This window comes from Mus pahari, chromosome 2 (assembly GCF_900095145.1).
Source record: "Mus pahari chromosome 2, PAHARI_EIJ_v1.1, whole genome shotgun sequence".
In the NCBI taxonomy this organism is placed as follows: domain Eukaryota; kingdom Metazoa; phylum Chordata; class Mammalia; order Rodentia; family Muridae; genus Mus; species Mus pahari.
The window spans coordinates 22,136,638-22,157,003 of NC_034591.1; the positions used below are offsets into that span (position 1 = coordinate 22,136,638).

At 46.8% G+C, this 20,366-nt stretch overlaps 1 protein-coding gene across 2 annotated transcripts in view; it reads right to left on the reverse strand.

Annotated features, from left to right (window-relative positions):
• Positions 1-19,735, reverse strand: part of Paxip1 (PAX interacting protein 1) — a 46,762-nt gene extending 27,027 nt beyond the window's left edge. The window contains exons 1-6 of one of the 2 annotated variants that reach the window (XM_021190111.2): positions 19,580-19,735; positions 17,169-17,303; positions 13,181-13,224; positions 10,925-10,988; positions 4,978-5,091; positions 1,157-1,789 (exon numbers count right to left, since the gene is read on the reverse strand). In XM_021190111.2, coding sequence (XP_021045770.1) covers positions 1,157-1,789; positions 4,978-5,091; positions 10,925-10,988; positions 13,181-13,224; positions 17,169-17,303; positions 19,580-19,660 — 1,071 coding nt within the window. In that variant the 5' untranslated portion in view covers positions 19,661-19,735. Of the gene's footprint in view, positions 1-1,156; positions 1,790-4,977; positions 5,092-10,924; positions 10,989-13,180; positions 13,225-17,168; positions 17,304-19,326; positions 19,500-19,579 lie in introns of those variants that run through there. The other variant, XM_029535199.1, reaches the window with a different exon arrangement.
• Between the last annotated feature and the right edge of the window lie 631 nt (positions 19,736-20,366).

Here is a 20,366-nt window from a genome sequence, read left to right on the forward strand (position 1 = left end):
AGGAGGAGGAGGAGGAGGAGGAGGAGGAGGAGAAGGAGAAGGAGAAGGAGAAGAAGAAGAAGAAGAAGAAGAAGAAGAAGAACAACAACAACAACAACAACAACAAGGCTGGAGAGATGGCTCAACAGTTAAGAGAGGTCCTGAGTTCAATTCCCAGTAGCCACATGGTAGCTCACAACCATCTGTAATGGGGATCCGATGCCCTCTTCTGGTGTGTCTGAAGACAGCGACAGTGTACCCACATACATGAAAATACATAAAATAAATCTTTAAAAAAACAAAACAGCCTTTCAGAGCAGAGAAGCCACCAGGCAGCAGTTCTTGAATGGAGGGAGCTGACTGCCTATGCCTGGCTGTTCCCAGCATTCCCACCATGACCCTGGTCTCTTCTCTTGTCCCGTGCTGTTGGCCCCACTCACCTCCCTGCCCACACCACCTCAAAGGGTCTCTAGTCCTCACACCTGCAGCTCTTTCAAGTCTCTACTGCAGTGCGACCTCTGCCCGCTCACCAGGACCCGCTCCAGCACAATGGTCCAGCCTCTTATGGACCGTTCCCGTTCCCTTCCCCCTCACCTCCCTAAGTCTTCACGGAACACCTGTCAGACCTCAGCTCACTGCTGCTCAATCTCCATGAAGCTTCTGAGAAGGAAGGGCACACTTCCTTCCCGTGACCACATAACGAAGCCCCTGTGTGTCTCTCCTGGAGTTCTCACACCACCCAGGCAACATTTCATGTTCTCAGAGGACAGCAAATCCTTGCCCACTTTGGGCTTCACCTACAACTCTGACCTTGGTCCTCTCCACATCTGCCATTCAAGCCTGACTGCCGTCACCTCCCTCATAAGATTCTTCCTGCTATCAGTGTGACTTTGACACTGAAATACATAATAACAAGTACCAATAGGGACAACATAGAAAGACATGGGTCTTTAGGAAACCCACTAGGTTCACTCCTAGGAGAATAAAGGGTCATAAGGCCTTATGTAATAGGTAGCAGGTATTTGGTTTCCTGCTGGCCCAAATGTCACCATGTGATTTATGCCTGTTTAACATAAATGTGAAGAAATTCACACAAAAACAGGACTCATAAGTCACCTCATCTGAAGGGCCATAAAATCCCACTCCTTAAGGCAGCTTTCAGATTCCCAAGACTTACATGTGCCACATTGGATGGCCGGTTGATCTGCTGGATATCAGCGTTGTTTGTAATGTTTCGCAACGTCCGGACAGCTGGGCTCCAGGTCCCTAGTATTTCTGACCGCTCAGAACTCTGGAGGTTTTGTCCAGGGGCCATCAAGTTACCCCGCATGTCAGGAGGCAGAATGTCCCCTGGGACAGGTGGGACATTGGCACACAGGTTAATGAGTCCTGGCCCTTTCCCCTGAGGCAGCCTGCGCTGGGCTGTGTTGAGTGGCGGGGCTTCAGCGGGGGCCCAGTTCAAGCCGCGCTCCTGCTTTTCAGGGGATGAGTCAGAGGAGTCATCAAACATCAACTCCCCTTTGGCCACCTCAGCCCTGGGCGTGGGAGAGCTCGGCTGCTCAGCAGGGGAGGCCGCTGCAGAGCTGGTGACACTGGACCTCTCAGTGCTGCCCTCCTTCTGAGAGTCCTGCTCCTCGTTGTCTCCCTCCTCCTCCTCCTCCTCTTCCTCCTCCTCCTCTTCCTCATAGATGATCAGGCGCGGATGGTAAAAGGCTTCATCCTTCCTCCTCTTCTCAGACACACAGTCCAGGACCCAGTCAGGGGTGACGATCTTAATGCTTGTTCTTTGGACAGCGTGCTCGTACTTCTCCTGGGCATGAAACAGGACACACTAAATGACGCTTATGCTCTCTTCCTATAATCATGCCTGTGCGTTCTTAAGAGGGATATGGATACAGAGCTGCTGACGTGCCTGCCATGCTGCCCACAGAGGAGAACCCACACCTGTACCTGTGACTCCTGTACCTGTGAGCTAGAGCTGTAAGAGACACCACAAGAAGGGACCTTGACTCAAGCAGGAAGCTTACAAGAGTTGGTTTAAATCAACTTTTATAGGTAACATTTCAAGTACATACAGAGAACTAGAAATCTTATGGAAAATAATAAAGCAAAGAGCTGAAATCTCTATTTATATACATTAATGCTTTTTGCCAAGCTGGCAGTCCAAGACAGTCTTGACACTCACTAAAGGAACTATGAGCAAGTGCCTTCAGGTCAATGCATTAGGAATGGTCATAAGGGTGTGGCTGCCCTCCTACCCCCAAGAAGTTAAACATACAATAAGAATACAACTTAAAACCAACACTAAGTGACAGGGCAGGGTATGATATCAGTATTAGGTGCCAACTTGGCTCCTAGGAGGCAGGCATCTGGGCACCTCTGTAAGAAATTATCTTGATGGCCTAATTGGCCATCATTGGGAAGAGAGGTCCCTTGGTCTTGTAAACTTTATATGACCCAGCACAGGGGAAGGCCAGGGCCAAGTAGTGGGAGTGGGTGGGTAGGGGAGCAGGGGCGGGGGGGGGGGGTATAGGGAACTTTCGGGATAGCATTTGAAATGTAAGTGAATAATAATAAAAAAAAAATCGTAAAGTGAAAAAAAAAAAAAAAAAAGAAATTATCTTGATTATAATTAACCCATATGAGAAGACTATTGATAGCGGGCAGGATGATGTCCAAACAGAGGATCCTTGACAGTACCCTCGGGAGGACAAGCCGAGCAGCACTGATGTGTACGTTCAAGCACTCCTCTCTTCTGACTTGTGCACAGAATGTAAGTAGCTCCCTGAGCTCCTGCCACTGTGACTTCCCTCCCATGACAAAGTCCTCCCATAAGCTGAGTTTGCCAGTCTTTTCTTATAGCTACAGAAAGGGTTAGAGACCTGGCAGGAGCAGGGTCTGGGAATAGCTCCAGGTAGGCTGGGACTGGGACAAGATGGTAGCATCTGCCTAGAGAGGAGGGCAGACAGACGCAGCAGTTAGTGAGGGCCAAGAAAGTAAGAGGTAGGCCTGCCTCTGGGAAGCTTCTTAAAGAATCATAAATAATAAAAGTGTCTCTTTAAAAACAGTACGTAAGTACTGTGCAGTCAAGTTATATCCCTTTGCTTCTCTCTGGCAATGCACAGGGCCTAAACCAGCATCCACATCCTTTTACAGAACACCCGGCCAGCCAGCCACGGCTGCAGCTTATGCTGGGGCGAGGACCACACCGGCTGGGCAGGGACATGGCAGGCTGGAAGAATGCTTCCATGCCTTGAGAAGGCAAGGCTCTGTAAAATAGTTATTCCTCACTGGCAGAGATTTAACCTCACAGTCTACTCCCAACTGGCTCAAGATATATGAAGGAAAGAGGAATGGGATGGGTCCCTTTAGGGCATCAAATACTGGTAATTCAGCAGGTATTTTGTGTAAATAAGTTTAACAGGAAGATTAAAAGATCTGAATTCCTAGCTAGGTATGAGTGATGTACACACCTTTAAACCTAGCGCTTGGGAGATAGAAGCAGGATATCTCTGAGTTCAAGGCTAGTGTATGTGGTCTACAAAAGTACTAGGACAGCCAGGGCTATACAATGAAAAAGCAAAACAAAAAGACTTGAAATCCTTTGCATGCAAGTTTTAGAGGTGGGGATACAGTTTGGATCCTTGGTGGGTCAGTTATCTTTCATAGGAAAAAAGCTCCTCGAAATAATGAGGCTTAGGCCAGTCAAGGTCACACAGTGAGATCCTGTCTCAAGCAAAGTAACAACTAAGCAAAGGAAAATGGGCAGGGCTGAGATCACAATGGCAAAGGCCACAGCTAACCAGTGAGTTGGTTCCAACTGCTTTGCTCTAAACATATGTACACATCAGGAGAGCAGACAGCATGGCAGTGCCCCAGGAACAGACTCCAAATGCCTTCGTTCCTCACCTGCCCATGAACATCCTCCTATTCTGATATGCACACTAGAATGCTAGGACCTTTGTTTTTGATTTTTTCCCTCCACATTGCTGAGAATGGAACCTAAGACCTCAAGCCTGTGAGGCAAGCGCTCACCATAGCCTAGAGCAGACCATGCTATATCAGCATCGGTAGCAGAGGGTATGAATCTGCCAATCTCCTGCTGACTGCCCAATGTTCTGTAAAAACCCAGATTCCCTGGAAGAACTGCAAATGTGCCTAACCACTGAGCCATCTCTCCTGCTTCCATGTAATTCATGAGTAAGTTAATACTTCAAGCTGAAACTCAAAGACTCAATACTTACAAACCCACTGTGATGGCTATCTTGATGGTCAACTTGACTACATCTGGAATGAAGTACAATCCAGAAATAAAAGGCATACCTGTGAGATTATTTTTGGCTTGGTTTGAAGTGGGCGAATAAACCTGAGGTAGAAGACACATGCCTTTGATCTGGAAGACACACCTTTAATCTGGAAGCCTATATAAGGACATTGAAGCTTTTGCTTTTTGCTGTTTGCCCTGCCTTGCTAGTGAAGTCATTCCTTCACTGTCATTAGAGCCTACATCTTTGGAATCAGAGTCTACTAAAGACCAGCTGACACATCCAGCCTTGTGGTCAGAGCAACTTCTGGATTCTTGGACCTTCTGCTCATGGCCTACCACTGTTGGAGCCTGTAAGTAATGTAATAAGTTCCATGTAACTATTTACCTGTCTACCTACCATCCATCTATCTAACCATCCATCCATTTTCCTATCTATCTATCTATCTATCTATCTACCTACCTATGCATCCATCCATTTTCCTGTCATCCATCCATCCATCCATCCATCCATAGACTGATTCATTCTATAAATTCTGCTACTCTACAGAACCCTGACAAATATACCCATCCTACTCATATATTTCTTCTTAAATTCATAATTTATGATCTCCCATCGGTTATGGCAAGAACTAACATAAGCAGCTTTTGCACACAGACTCCAGTCATTGCAAAGGGCTCCCTTGACTCCTGTGCATGGTGGCCTAGGAGGACGGTACATTTGCAGTGCTTACCCCCTTCGGCTCTGGGACAATCAAGTGTGTGCACTTCTTGTTGAGGTTTAGCTGGCAACTGCCCCCGTGGAACGTAACCAAGGCCCACAGGGCACTTCTGTCTTCAGACGACACCTGGTGGAGAGTGAGAGACAACGACATCACCACACGTGCATCTGTGTCTCCATTTCCACTTTATTACATGGTGGTACCCACACAACACACTCAGCGCTGGGCTTCCACTGTCAGCCGGCCAGAGGATGCTGTGAGAAACAGAAGAGCAGCCCGCAGCCACCCTGCTGCTCCCAGCAGCTTCACAACAGAAGCCATTTGCCATGAGCATTAGTACCACCCAGGGCTGGGGAAGAGGTTGCCTTGTATATACAAGACCTTGGGCATACACAAGATCCCAAGCACAACAAATATTTTTTAAATTCCCATTTATGGGCGGAGAAAATGTTCAGCAATTAGAGCACTCACTGCTCTTCTAGAGAACCGGGGTTCAATTCCCAGCAACAACATGGCTGCTCAAAACCATCTGTAACTCTAATTCCAGGGGATCCAACAGCCTCTTCTGGTATCCATGGATACTGCACACGTGGTACAGATATCGAGATATATGCAGACAAAAGACCCAAAGAAATAAAATAAAAATAAATCTTTTTAAATTCCATCTGCACACCAAGAACATGAATAGAGGATTATGGTCTATAACAAAAACAACACAAAATTCTAAAAAGGACAGAAAGATAGTCCACTTTCCATCATTTCTGAAAATATTCAAAGATCAAAATAATATTTATAGAGGCTGGTGAGATGGCTCAATGGGTAAAGCACGTGTTGTGTGAGCTAGATGACCCAAGTTCAATTCCTGCCCAAATAAAAGCAGAATCAACTTCACACAACTGTACTTTGGCTTCCATGTGAGTGCTTTGATACCTGACCTCCACCCCTCCCCCCCAAAAAAACATAAAATTTTTATATCATAATTACAAAAAAACTCCTTCAAAATTGGTAGCAAATCTTACTTATGTCATGGATACAGTTACAAGCTAAAAGCACAGTGAGTGGAGAGCCAAAGAGAAAAAATACAAACATTCCACGGCAAAAGCCTGAAGCAAGTAAAGCCACAGACCTTGTGGTTCATGGAGATATTAGGCTCCCGCACTGCCTCCCTGCTGCCAATATTGCCTGCCTAATATGTGCCAGAAATGGTATCACAGGCTCCCCACACTAACCTGACCATGACTGTGACACAGCACTTGCCACCAACCCCAGTGACACTCATAAAACACTGGCACCTGACACCCCAGAGTTTCAGCCCAGGTCCAACTCCACTTTCAGACACTGGCCTAAGGCAGGACCTCTGGGAAAGGCCAAACTAAGTTTTAAAAATAAAATTTATTCTAAAAGGCAAAAGAAACACTTAACCATATCTGACACCAATGGGAGGGGAGGCCCTTGGCCCCGGCATAGGGGGATGCTAGAGCAGTGAGGTGGGACCGGGTGAGTGGGTGGACGAACGCCCTCACAGAAGCAAAGGGAAGGGGTAGAGGGAAGATAGGATTGGGAGGGTGAGGGTGGAGAGGTAACCAGGAAGGGGGATGTCATTTGAAATGTAAATGCATAAAATGAGTAATAGAAAAGAAAGAAAATGTATTCACTTTAAGATGAATTACACAGGCACATGAATCTTTTCTGGATAAACATATTAAGTTGAGGTTTATGGATATTGAAGAAGCCTGAGTTTGTCTCTATATTTGCTTAAAGTACTGATAAACAGCTGACTTCTTAATGCCAGCACGTGGTCCCCAAGGATCCAACCATGTGCAACCAGCCCTAGGGGCTGTGGGAACCACACTACTCTGGCTACTCGTGAGCTTTCCAAAGTCATTTTCAAGTCAGCACCTGTTCTATTAGCAGCTTCCAGCAGTACTTGGAGAATGAGGTTTAATTATCTGACAAGAGTGCTCCAATGACTCACTCTGCAATCTTTATTTAAATGAATGTAAAACTTAATCTAGATACAGTCTTCCAACTTGGTCATATCCAACAGGACCAGCTTCTAACGAGAAACACTCCTCACCAAACACACCAAGAGAACAGGGTCACTGTCTCTGCTAGCCCCTCCGGCCAACTCATTGCACATCTGGAATGAGGTACTGCAAACCCCCCGCAGCTCAGACCTTTGCAGTTGTGAGACTTACCTCCATACCCACACCAGCTAGTGGCACCTCCTGGTCAAGGGACATGGGAGTATTTTTATTTTCACTTTTACACTTTTCTGTAATTTCTAGATTTTCAAAAGCAATCTCTTCAAGTGGGAGAAAAATACTTTTTAAAAAGCCATCTTTCCACAATCATGTTGGCTCCAATGCTTTACAGCCTCCTTCCAGTGTCAGGTTAACCCCAGCTCTCCAGCATGGACCCAAGGCAGCTTAGCCTGCCTGGCTTCCATCCTAGACACATATAAATGCCACTGTCAACAAACACACTAAGCCACCTATGGACCAAGCTTCCCTCCTGTTGTCACTCCATGGAACCCCTGGCAAGCCAGCAGAACTATGTGTACTGATCACAATCCATCAATCTGCTTTCTTGTCACATTGTCCTCCCAATGTAGAATATGGGTCCCTCTGACCTACAAAAAACTTGCTTCCTTACTACCAACTGACATTGCTCTCAGCTAGGCATGGTGGCGCACGCCTGTAACCCCCAGCATCTGAGACTGGGGACACAAATTCAAGGCTTTATCTTCAGTGTCTGACTTACTTTCCTACTGCTATGAAGAGATATCATGATCAAGTCGACTTCAGAAAAATGTATTGGGGACTTGCTTACACTTTCAGGGTGAACCCGTGACCATCACGGTAGGTAGCAGGGCAGCAGGTAGGCAAGGGAGTAGCTGAGAGCTCACATCTGCTCCAGAAGCACAAGGCAGAAAGAGGGTAGACTGCTGTGGGCTTTTGAAAACCTCAACACCCATCCCCAGTGACACAACTCCACCAAAAATGACATACCCTAATCCTTCCTAAGCCTTCCCAAAACATTTCCACCAGCCAAGGAACCCCTGGCAAGCCAAATATTCAAATATATGAGCCTATGGAGGTTATTCTCATTCAAAACACCACACTTAGATACACAGGAAACTTGAGGTTAGCCTGGACTACACGAGACCCTGTCTAAGCAAACAAACAAACAGAAAGAGTAGTACCCTTTCTTCTAGTCTCCAAACACAAGGAAGGCACCCCAGCCAGCTACCACTCCTCACATGATAGGAGCCTTGAGCACATCTGCCACCTGAGGGCCTAATACAGTCACGAAATGTGGCTAACATACAACTGTAGCCTTCTCAACCTGAGCTGTATCTGACCAGATTCTCCATCAGGCTCAAGGCCTTCTCAGCATGCTCCTGAGATCTCAGCCTACAACAAGCACCAAGGAGATGACTTCTGCTGGCAGGAGCCCTCCTCCCCTCCCCACCTCTCCCTGCAAGACTCCACAAGGGATTGCTAGCTCTTCCCAACACTCAGACAAGAAAAGACAGAGGCCTCTAGAACAAAGCAGGCCTCTGCTCAGGTGGTTGTGCCTGCTGTATGTGCACAGGCTCATGCAACTCTTGCTGAAGGGGTGCGGAGCCATGTGGCAGTCTCCATGCCCCTGGGGCAGTTCACCGTGTTGTCCCCACACCTGCACTGTGTGTTAGAGCACACCATATTCCTCCACGTGTCTGCCTGTATGCAGCCTGTTTACTTCCTGAGGGACGATTTACACTGCAATTACCATGTACCCCAAGTCCCTGAGCTGCACACTGTACATGTGTTAATATAGCTTAAAGAAAATTAACATTTTCTAACAACCATAAAATATTAGTGATCCCAATGTATAGCAGACTCTTGCTAGACAGCCCTCCTCCTTCTTAAAGAGTGCTTTCGTCAGGAGTGGTGCTGGCATCTCTCAGAGTTCAAGGCCAGCCTGATCTACACAGTGAATTTTGGGAATACACAGAGAAACCCTCATCTCAAAAAAATAAAAAATAAATAGATACCCAAGTGCTTTAGGCTCCCCCCACTCCCACCCCCCACCCCAGTGCACACTGGGGTTTTCAACTATGCTCAGTAAGTGACTAGTGTGACTGATACAGAGATCCATGAAGGTCTTCTGCTTATAAATGCGGTTTTTCCTACTCAACTTGCTGGAGGATGTATGATCCTGTCAGGATCTTCAGAATGTCACCACCCATCTCTCAGTGCCTGGACAGGCATGCTCTGGCTGTAGCCACATGGTGCTATGCAGAGATGGAGACATGGTATTCAGCCTCACTTTCCACTTCTCTAATACTAGTTATAAATCAGAGGCCATACAGCAGAGATTCTGGCATGGAAAACAGTAGAGGTGGCCTATACCCAGAATCACCAGCATTTATAAGTTTGCATATTAACCAAAAGTTATAGCTATCCTCATAGAAATACACATTTATATAAGGGGGAGGGACCCACGACACTAAAAAATAAAGTGAAATTTAAAAAGAAAAATTAAAGAGAAAATAAAGTTTAAAGAAAATTTTACAAATCTCAACAAATTCCTAATCAAAAAATTAAGAGTATGTGCAACTTTAACAATCTGCATCCCCTGATACAGCACAACACAAATAAAGCCTTTATGATCCACAGAATGTCTAGAATTGACAAGACAGAAAAGATTAAGTAACTCCAGATAAACTTACTTACTCATTGCCTGGACAAAGGAGGGGTCCCTCAGACTGGCAACATCATGTGGTAAAGGTTAAGTCTAGCCAACAACCTAACAATGGCAACCCAACAATCCCTGTTTCCCAATCTGGGCAAAGCTGAGGAGAAAGGGGACGCAAAGGCCAAGCCCCTCCAGCTCACAAGTACCCTGCTCTGCCCCTCCCTGAAGAGAGGGAGGAAGGGCAGCTCCTCAGACCTGCCATTACAGGTCCCAGTGATAACCAGTGCGACCTACTGCCATGACCCTCCAGGTGGGGCTGGGGCACTCACCACCGCACCGTCTCCTCCCCAGGTCCCTGGGGACCAGGGGGCAGGACAGGGGCACTCACCACTGCACCTTCTCCCTAACTCACTCATGTCAGCACACTTGTCTAAGGAGTGCCACCCTCATTTGTGTCAGCGGGGGTTAGGAGAACAGGACGCAACTACTAAGGGTGTACTTTAAAACAAGACCCACTGTCTGAGGACCCAAAATTAACCACCATTGACATTCAGTTCCAACTTTTCCCATTTTTCCTGGTTCATATAATGCTGTGCATCTCTATCATATCCAGTTTTCTGACTTAACACCATGTCTCAACTTTACATACTTCCATAAAACATAAACTACCTAACTACTGTGTAAATGTATGTGAGAGGGTCCTTCAGCACCTCCCTATCACCATCTGTTTCTGACAATGTGCATGGCCATCCTCATTCCAAGCTTCTCAACACTTGGGGCACTGCAGTCCCCAATACTGATAAATCTTTCAGTTATACTGACTCTGCCTGCATCATCACCAGGACTAAATACATTGTTACAAGCATAATAAGCAAAACCTCTTATCTTATTACTAAAATGTTTATCTGACTAAAAACTACAGCTAATGGCTTGATGAGCTAATATAAATTAATTCACTCCTTAGAGTTATCTGGAAGGTTTTTATTACCTTTTTCTTATTCATCTATATTAAAAATCCTTAGACTAAGTCTGAGTGAATTTTCTCATCTTCTAATTTCATTTAAAGTATTATTCATATTAAAGCTTTAAATATCTGCTATTTCTTTAAATTACCTATGTATGTATATTTTATAGTTAGACAATGGTAAGTGTGCTGGAAGTTAATTATCAAATAGAGTCAGTTTAGCACAAGGATTCTAGGGAACTCATTAACAAATAGGCCATAGGTCCAAGCTCATGAGCGCTCAGAACCATCATAGACAATAACCATGCTTACCTGAGAAAGGCAGGCAGTGAGTCCAAAAAAAATCTGACAGGACTCTGGAGAGAAACCATTGACTCTGTCGGACAGTTATTAAGATTGCAATGAAGTAAGGTGAGCACAGCTGGACCTTCACTAACACAAGCCCTGCCTGTCCGCTAGGGCAGGCTCTGCCACTCCCTCCCGCTCGTTCTTAGAAAGTGAGACAGGCTGAAGATGACCAGAGACTGCAGAGCAGATGGAAGTAAAGTGTGAAAGGTAGTGGGCAAGTTTCAGTAAAGGACATCACAGTATCAAGTCTCTACTCACATCCTACGATGGACAGTGTGTTCACAGGGAAGTTCCCGACTCACAACAGCTACCTAACTACACACCACAGAGAGACATACAGGGACAGAGACATGGGCACACACCCTAGAAAGCAATGTGCAGACGATGTCAGAATGCAGCACCAAGGCTGTGCTATTCCTACAAAGTTCTTCTTCCTAGCCAGAAGAACCTGTGTGCTCTGACCTTGGGCAGGACAACTCAGGGCCCCAGAATTCCTAAAAAAAACAAAACTCAAGATCTTTCCTAGTTCTAAGGTTGACTAGAACACTCATCTGAGTTCCTTCTGTGATCTGCCATCCTTCAAGCGCTCACAGAGCAGGTCTCCCAGAGACAGGGAATCATCAAAACACTGGAATGACTAGAGTTCAAAACAAGGAAAGAACCTGAGATAAGTGAGTTATGAACAAACTCAATAACCACTGGTTAGACTTCCCTTACAGTACACTGACAAATCCTAAACATGGGCTATCCCTGCCTATAACCCATGGAGACTCTAGCACTTAGCCCGAGGCCTTTTCACCTTGACATCTAACTTCAAGGCTTCTCTCCTAAAGAGGGGGTGGGGGAGACACCAACAAATCCCAGGCTGACTATCATCCAGTCTTGGGCTTTTGTTCTGTTGCTGTAGGCTTCCTTATGGACAGGTAGGCAAGAGCTCAATTAACCTACAGCTTCCTAAGGAAGACTAGTATAGAGAAAGGGTCCAGAAAAGACACCAGGGATAGAACCCTCGACTCCATCGCAGAAAGGTCCATCTTCCCAGGGTTGGTTTGCTTGTCTGTTTGAGACCTATGCTAATAAAGAATGAATGAATAAATGAGAATTTCTGAACCAGAACTGCATCCTCTAAGAAGAGCTGCTGATAAGAAGGCTTAAGCATCTAAGACCCTTGGTAATGTCTCATTTGTATCTGAGTTGAGTCCCTCTGCTCAGTCTTGAGAAGTGTATGTGCATTCAAGAGCTGCCAGGCACAGCTGTGTACCAAAGCAGCTGAATGATGGTGCCCATCCCAAAACCTGGCCTCAACTTCAGCATTGGTACGAGATGGCAGAAGTGATTTCAGGCTCTGCTAGGACGGCCTCTCCAGTGAAGCTTCATACCAACAGTGAAGCAGAAGCCAGTAAGCCTCCAGCAAGATAGCAATGGTGAGGAGCGGCCTAGTTGGGACACAACACAGGACCCTGAGCATGAAAATATGACATGGTGGACACAGTAAGGAGGAGGCTACACAGGGCACAGTGAGTTTGCTTTTGCTTTTGTTTTGAGACAGGGTCTCATACAGCCCAGGCTAGCCTTGAACTCTCTCTTATGAAGCCAAGGATAAGCTTCAACTATTGATCCTCTTGCTTCTACCTCCCAAGTGTTGGGATTATAGCATGTGTCAATATGCCCAATTTATACAGTGCTGGGGACTGAGCCCAGGACCCAAATTAAGATAGCCTTCTATAACTGAGCTGCCACCCATAGCCCCCAAATAAGGTCTTCATCACTCTATTTTCATACCAGAGCAAGTGCTGGGTAGGAGGTGTAGAATAATAAACTTTTCTAACTGAAAAGACAAACACATGCCTTCAAACTCAGAACTTCCTCCTCATGCTCTAGGAGTTATTCGTACGTCCTCACCTGATTTAGAATTCTAAAATTAATCTTTGTCTAAACAGACATAAGACTGAGAAGAGCTGCAACTGGGGGTCCTCGCCACAACTGCTAGTCACAGCTTTTTGACGCAGGTAATGACGAGGACCAGGTCTATACCATTTCATACAGGATAGGAAAGAGCAGGGGCAGAGGTGCAGAGGAAAGGGCCGGCCTCGCTCATGAGCCCACCAACTCACTGTATCTTAAAGCCAAGCTTTCCCTCAGACCCCCAACTCATGAGCCCACTAACTCACTGTTTCTTAAACCCACAGCTACCCCCGACCTTACTGCACAAAAGGATACGGCAGGAGAGTGCCACACTGCACGGACAGAGTCACCCAGGAAGGCTGAAAAAGAAGAATTACACACATCAAAAGCCATTCACAATCTGTGGGCAAAACGACATGACCTCACTAGTAGTTGCTTTTGGAAACTAAAAGGCTCTGTTGTGACCTACTACAGACACCCGACTGTAAGCACGAGGCCAGGTCGCAGCAACCAAAGATCACGTGCCCAAGCCACAACCCCCGCCAGGCCCAAAGTGAAGCAGCCACTGCATTCCTTATGATAAGTTTAGGTCCACACTCTTACTGCTGCTCGCCCCACCCACCTAGAAAAGAAAGAAACAAAATCCCCAAGATTTTGGTTTTATGTAACGCCAAGAATACACAGTATGTGCAAACCACTTAAAAACAAAACAAAAACAACAACAAAACCTCTTCTAATCTTACAAATTCCAAACTTGTGTTCATTACAAGGTAGACTAACAGTTACCTATGTGTACTTTATATTCTTGGAAAATTAGCTCAGCTTATAATTCTAATCGAATTTTAAAAATTAGAACAACTGGAGCTGGAGAGAAGATTCAATATTAAAATCACAGGCTGTTCTTCCAGAGAACTCAGGTTCAATTCCAAACACCCATTTGGTAGCTCATAACTCCAGTTCCAGGGGAACTGACACCCTCACACAGACATACAAGCAAAACACTACTGCATATTCAAAAAATATAAAAATAAATTAATAAAAAAATTTATTCCACTTGTTACTATTCTAAAAACTATTTCAAGAAACAATAATCTGAAAGTTTATTAAGGACCCCAGTTAGCCAGCTGACTTCCAGAAGCATGAACAAATGAAAACATGTATACTCAATTTCTCACTACTGAGGCAGCAACATAGTCAGCAAAATACATTTATGTATTAAAATACATCTATGCAGAGATGGTGCAAGAAGATGGACAGACAGTGAACAGGGAGAGTGCAGTCTCTGCTCTCATGCTCATCAGTAAGACAGACACTATGGTCAAATCTACCTTTCAGCCTTCAGACCCAGAGTGTGTCCCATATGGCATTTTTTCAAGTGATATGTGTAACTGTTTCTTTTTTTGGTTTGAAATAGGGTCTGAGTTATCCTATGCTAGACTCAAACTTGATATATAGCCAAGGCTGGTCTTGAATTTGTCACCATACTAGAATTCCATGCCATGCATGTTCTATATGACAAGATTAGTAAATATATTACAGAATGAAGACCGGCTATATCTAGGATGTCAGCAAAGGCATGAACTGATCTACCTGATGCCCTTTCTCTACAAAAAGCCCTTTCCACTTTCTTGCTTTACCCAACACTGCTCTCTACTTTTGGTAATCCTGAAAACTTCAATGAAATCTAGGTACTGAGCCAACATCAATAACCTGTACTGGACCAGGCATGGTGGTATAAATCTGTATCCCCTGTGATAGATTTGGCAAGGCAAGAGGAAAACACTTAGAGCACATATAACTACCAAGCTTTCTGACTGTATTCAGAATACATTCTCATGGTCAAACTTTCTTCCCACAAGGGACAACTAGAAAAGCATAGGAACCTGTGAAGCTCTAATTGATTACAACAGTATTGCCAGCTGTCATGTAGTCTGCACAGAGGACTGTCACTGCTTCCACAATGTGCTGTGAGATGTCTGGACTGGGTGACAATGGTGACACTTCTCTTCACTGCAAAGAGGCCATGGGAACCCCTAAAGAACTCTCAGGCAGCTTTAGAAAGCAGCAGTTTGGAAATATACCTTTACATCACATCCACCCAGCTTCACAGCCCTACATAGCCTTCACAAAGGATGGGTAGGGTTCCCCTGAGTAGGGTCCCCCAACTGAAAGACCACTTCTGAATCCATTCCAAGAAGAGGAGGGCCACCTCTCCAGGCATCAGAGGAATGCAAAGCTAGGGGCATATTGGTAAAGCAGAATGGAAACAGGTTAGAAGGCTCAGCTGTTAAGAGCTCTCTTCTGGCTTCCATAGGAGCCAGGAACATACGTGGTGTACAGACATATATGCAGGCGAAACTCTCATATACATAATAATTTTTTTAAAAGTTAAGGTGGGAATCTCTGGTTTCACTGGGGACTCAGTTGTGTCATGTGCTGTTCTTCTGAAAGCTGTCATATGAAAGGATTTTTTTTTTTTTTTGCTAAAGCAGACACGTGAGAGAATGTTTTGCTGAGAACAGCCACATGGTGTTTTTCTGGAAGCTGCCTGATGAAAGGCATGTGATGCTTTGCTAGAGTATAAGTATAACCCAACAGACAGGGGACAATACTCTAGCACTGGCTTGCCTCATTTTCTTCTCTTATCTCCACATATTTTGACTTTGTAGAGAGAAACGCACCAAAGAGCTGGTGATATTCTGGCTGCTTCTTGACAATTGGCAAAGCCATGCAGTTTCTTCCAGATCGAGCCCTGCGGTGGCTTTGTGTTTGGCATTTTACTAGTGGACTGGACTGCTGACAGGGAAGATTGGAATCCCAAAGAACTATTTCTAAACAGGTCCATGTCCCCCTTGTCCTATTAGCCATCTCCCTCCCCAACCAAGGTCGGTAGGCTATAAGGGAGGTTGAAGGGTTAAAGAACCATAACTAAAGTAGGGTTTGAAAGATCTAAGCCTACGTTAATACTAAGGCTTGGTGGATGAATTAAGAATGGCCTTTATAGACTCGTATATTTGAATGTTTAGTCATCAGGAAGTGGCACAATTTGAGAAGAATTGGGGGTGTGGCCTTATTGAAGAAAATGTGTGGCTTTGAGGTTTTGCTGGGATTTTTTTCTTGTTTTGAGACAGGGTTTCTCTGTGTAGCCCTGGCTGTCCTGGAACTCACTCTATAGACCCTGCTGGCCTTGAACTCAGAAATCCGCCTGCCTATACCTCCCAGGTGGTGGGAGTAAAAGTGTGTGCCACCAGCTCGGCAAGCTTTGAGGTTTTAAAAGCCCAAGCCAACCAAGTGCTCTCTCTTTCTTCCTCTCTCCCTCCCTCCCTTTCTGGTTGCAGTCTGGATGCTGGCACTATCATGATTATTGGAGCATCTGCTGTCTCAATGACATGTAAAGACTGATTGATTTTAATAAAGTGCTGATCAACCAATAGCTGGGCAGGAGAAGAGAATAGAGTATGACTTCCAATCCCAGTCAGGGGGTGGAGAGAGACCAGACGCCCCCCCCCCACACACACACACAGAGACTGAGACCAGAGACAGACAGACAGACAGACAGACAGACAGAGACTGAGACCACACACACACGGGGGGGGGGGGGGCACAGAGATAGATTGATTGATTGATTGATTGACTGACTGACATTTTGATTGATTGATATGGCCATAAGAGATCACCATGAGAGTATGAGTGGAACAGGAGAAGCCAGATGACAGGTAATGAGCACATGGCTGGGTAGTAGGCCGCCTTAGGATTATAATAGATGAGTATCTGCCCAGCTATAGTGTCAGAAGTCTTTTAATAAAAATACTAGATCTCTATGTAATTATTTCAGAGCAAGGGCGGTCAAAGAAAAGCCACAAAGATATATAATTTATTGCAAGACAACCTTGGGATCAAATGGGATTAAAATCTATCACTATACTTAGTATGGCAACAGTGACCCAGGCCCCAAAACACACGTAAGGTAAACCTTTCACTCTAAATCTGCATTAGACGTGTTATCATTTTAACAACGGCTAACAGAAAGCAAGCTCACAGGAAGAGAAGGCTGAGATGCAAACTGAAGGAAAAGCCTTTGCTGGCTCATAGCCAGCTTTAGCTTTAGCAAGCAGCAGTAGGTGAAGTGCCAGGAGCCATGCTGAGCACCAGTCTTCAGAGCCATAGTGGGCCTGAGCTGGCAGCACCAAAACGCATGTGCTGGTATGCAATGTGACCACTATACTTACTGCTACCTACTTAACAGTGGCCTGCAGCAAGCCAGGCAGAAAGCCCCGGTGCAGAGGTTCAGGTTTCTACTTACCTTTACAACAGGCAAGTCAAAGACCTCACGGGCTTCTCCCACTTCTGGGTTGTCCCCATCCTCCGAAATGATGTGTGAGGCCAGGGCATTGTAGGAGACTTCCTTGGCTTTCCCAGCTTTAAGGAGCTGAATAACCTAAGGAAACAACCAACAGAACAATTAATAACAAAGTACTGTTCAAATAAGTTATTATTAACTATAATGGAAACATTTAATAAAAACATACCCTGTCCCCTACAGAGAAGCCTTTTCCTGAGTGGAAAAGCCAATAAAATGTAGCAACCCTGATTCACAGTCCAAGTCACAGAGATGGGGTGGCCAGTTAATAGCCATCTGCTGCCCTCCAGACAGACAGCATACACCAGCACCTTCTGAGTTCTATAGAGTACCTGTTCCAGGTATCCAACCCAAAAGCTGAGGACTGGCTCCACTATAGTTAGGAAGTTTCTAGAAGCAGAGAGTCACCAGGAGAATCCTAACTTATGGATCCAACCATGGTCAGTGTAGTCTTGAGTGCTATGCATAGCAGTCTTTCCTTACGTTAGGGAAGGATATCACAAATGAAGAAAGCAACACCAGATCTTACAGATGGACATCAACATGGGAATACTTGTTAAGACACAACTGTGACCACTCTCACTACTGTAAGAGGCAGGTCACTAGAGAAATGTCAGCAGCAAACAGAATGGAATAGAATTAATCACACAGTAACTAGACAAGGTGTAAGCACAGAAGAAAAGCCGAAATAGAAATGCAGGCATCTTCCAGAGGGACTGACTGGAAGCAGAGAGAGGAAAAGGCACTGCTGGGTTTCAGTGTGGGCACACTACTTTTGGTCCTGTGTGATCCGATGAGAGTCTCTCAGTCACATTGAGAGAGGAATGTGGCTCTCCAGAGATAACCTATTATAGACGGGAGTCAAAGTTCTGAGAGTCAATTAGGCAGCCACCAGGAATCAGAGGAGAACAACTTGACAGTGGTGTGCAGGCAGGAGTCAAGGAAGAGCTGAAAGCAATGTAGTCTAGAATAGTCTGCAGGCACCATCTAAGAACTGGAGCAACGGAGAAGGTCTGTCTGCACCCGCTGCATGGAAAACCGAAGGTCCCCAGCCACACCTTCATACAGACTTCATCCACCTGCTTTAGCCTCGCATCACTCAGAAACATGAACATAGCAAGCCCTCCCTGGCCTCGCCTTCTCGGGTCCCAGGGCTTTCTTTTCATGGCAAATTTCCAGAAACAAGTCTCACTGCACTGTCCATCTTTTCTCCGTATTCTCAAGGACACTTAAACCTTCCCAAACTGCACACTACTAATTCCATCTCACAGGAGCCATGCTGTAACTATGCCCAGTGACCGTCAGGACACACGCAGAGTTTACACAAATGCCTTTAATGCCTAGCACACGCACTCCACACAAACAACTTCTTGGACTCAATATCTGTTTAAGACTCAACACCTCCAGCACTTCCACCTGTTCTATTTGTAGGACTCAGCATTCAAGCGCACACTTCTACAGCACTCCATGTACCAGGCCCGATGCCCAGACTGTACTGGAGTACTCACCACCTGTGAGCGTCCTCAATCTGTATTACAAAACTCAAAGGATAGGTGCCCTGGCTCTAAACCTTTTTAAAAACGCACTATTTCTGAATACAAGGGTTTACAAGGGGGATTTTTTTTAAGCACTCAGATTTCACACATTGTTGGGTAAACAGCGCAGCTCAATGTGTTCTTGGTTTTAAGTGACATTTAGTCCAAGTCCCTTATAAGAGCAAAAGTCCTAAAACGAAGAACAAGAAAGGGTAAAAAGAAGAAATGTGGTGGCGGTAGTGGGGTGATCAGTACTAGAAAAAGTCAGCTATAATCACTGATCACACAACCGAAGACCCAACGGACCTCGGTTACCAGGATACAAGTATGAGTCTCTGGAAGGCCAAGCGCAGTGGCTCTTGGACAATTCCTTCCTTAGGACCCTTAGCTTACATTACCAGGCACCGAAGGCGACACAACTGTAAGCATAGTTTAGAAAAGAAATGTTTGGGACACTGTCCTGAAGATACCACGATCACAGCCACTGTCCTGTGGATGGATCCAGACCCACGATCACACGCACGGATCACGGTGACCGTGTAAGCAAGGGTATCTTCCATACCTACCGTACAATCCACCCTTAGGGAAAAATCAGGGGCCGGGAGGGCAGGCCCCTTGGCAAGGGACACGCTCAGCTGGGCCCCGCAGGATGCTCGGCCGGCGGCCGCGCCGGGTCGGTGCTCGCGAGGCCCTTCCCGCGGCCCTTCGCTGCCCGGCGTGCCCCGCGGCTCCGGCCTGGGGTCCTGCAGGGCGCGCGCGCGACGAGGCGGGGACGTGCGGGAGGAATGGCCCGGCAGAGGGGCCCCGCGCGGGCGGTACCTGCGGGTCGATGTCGCCCACCGCGTAGTACTTGACCTCGCGGAACAGCTCCTCTGGAACTTCGGGCGCCGGCTCCGACATGATCACGGCGGCGCGGCGGCGCCCGGCCCCGCGTCACCCGGCCCGCCGCGCCCAGCGTCGCAGCTCTGCCCACCGCCCGGCCTCACAGCCCGGCCCGCAGCCGCAGCTGCCCTCGGACCCGCGCCCCCGCCCGTCCGAGGCCCGGAGCGCGGGAGCCGTGCGCGCCCTGAGGCACGTACCACCACACCAGCTCGGCAGGGGAGTGTGTGGGACGCTCCCGCCTGGCGCGCCGCACAGCGCTCCTTACACCACCGCCTCGGGCATCAGGGCTGATGGGCTACGGTAGTTCGTACGGCACATGGCAGCCTTGCCCCGGCTGAGTTTTCGCGACCGAGAACCGAGGACACAGAGAGACATTTTCCCTCACATGGCCGCAGTGGACTAGCCAGGGGGCGGGTCCTGGGCGGGACTCCCGTCACCCCGCGCGGCCACCTGACGGCGCCTGCGCGAGGGGGCGGAGCCTGGGCGCGGAAGGCGACCCGCACAATCCAGCGTTCTGTCTTCAGCGGTCGCCGGCACCGCAGTTGGGCAGCACGCGTGCGTTGCGGCCCAGAGTCAGGCAGACCCTGGCTAAGGCTTAGTTTCCTTCGTCCGCCGCTTCCGCATGTACTGCGGTAGTTGGCGGGGAACTGATCTTCGATGAGGCAGGTTAAGAGCAAAGTAGGAGCCGGCGACATAGCTCAGCCGGCAAAGACACCTGCCGCCA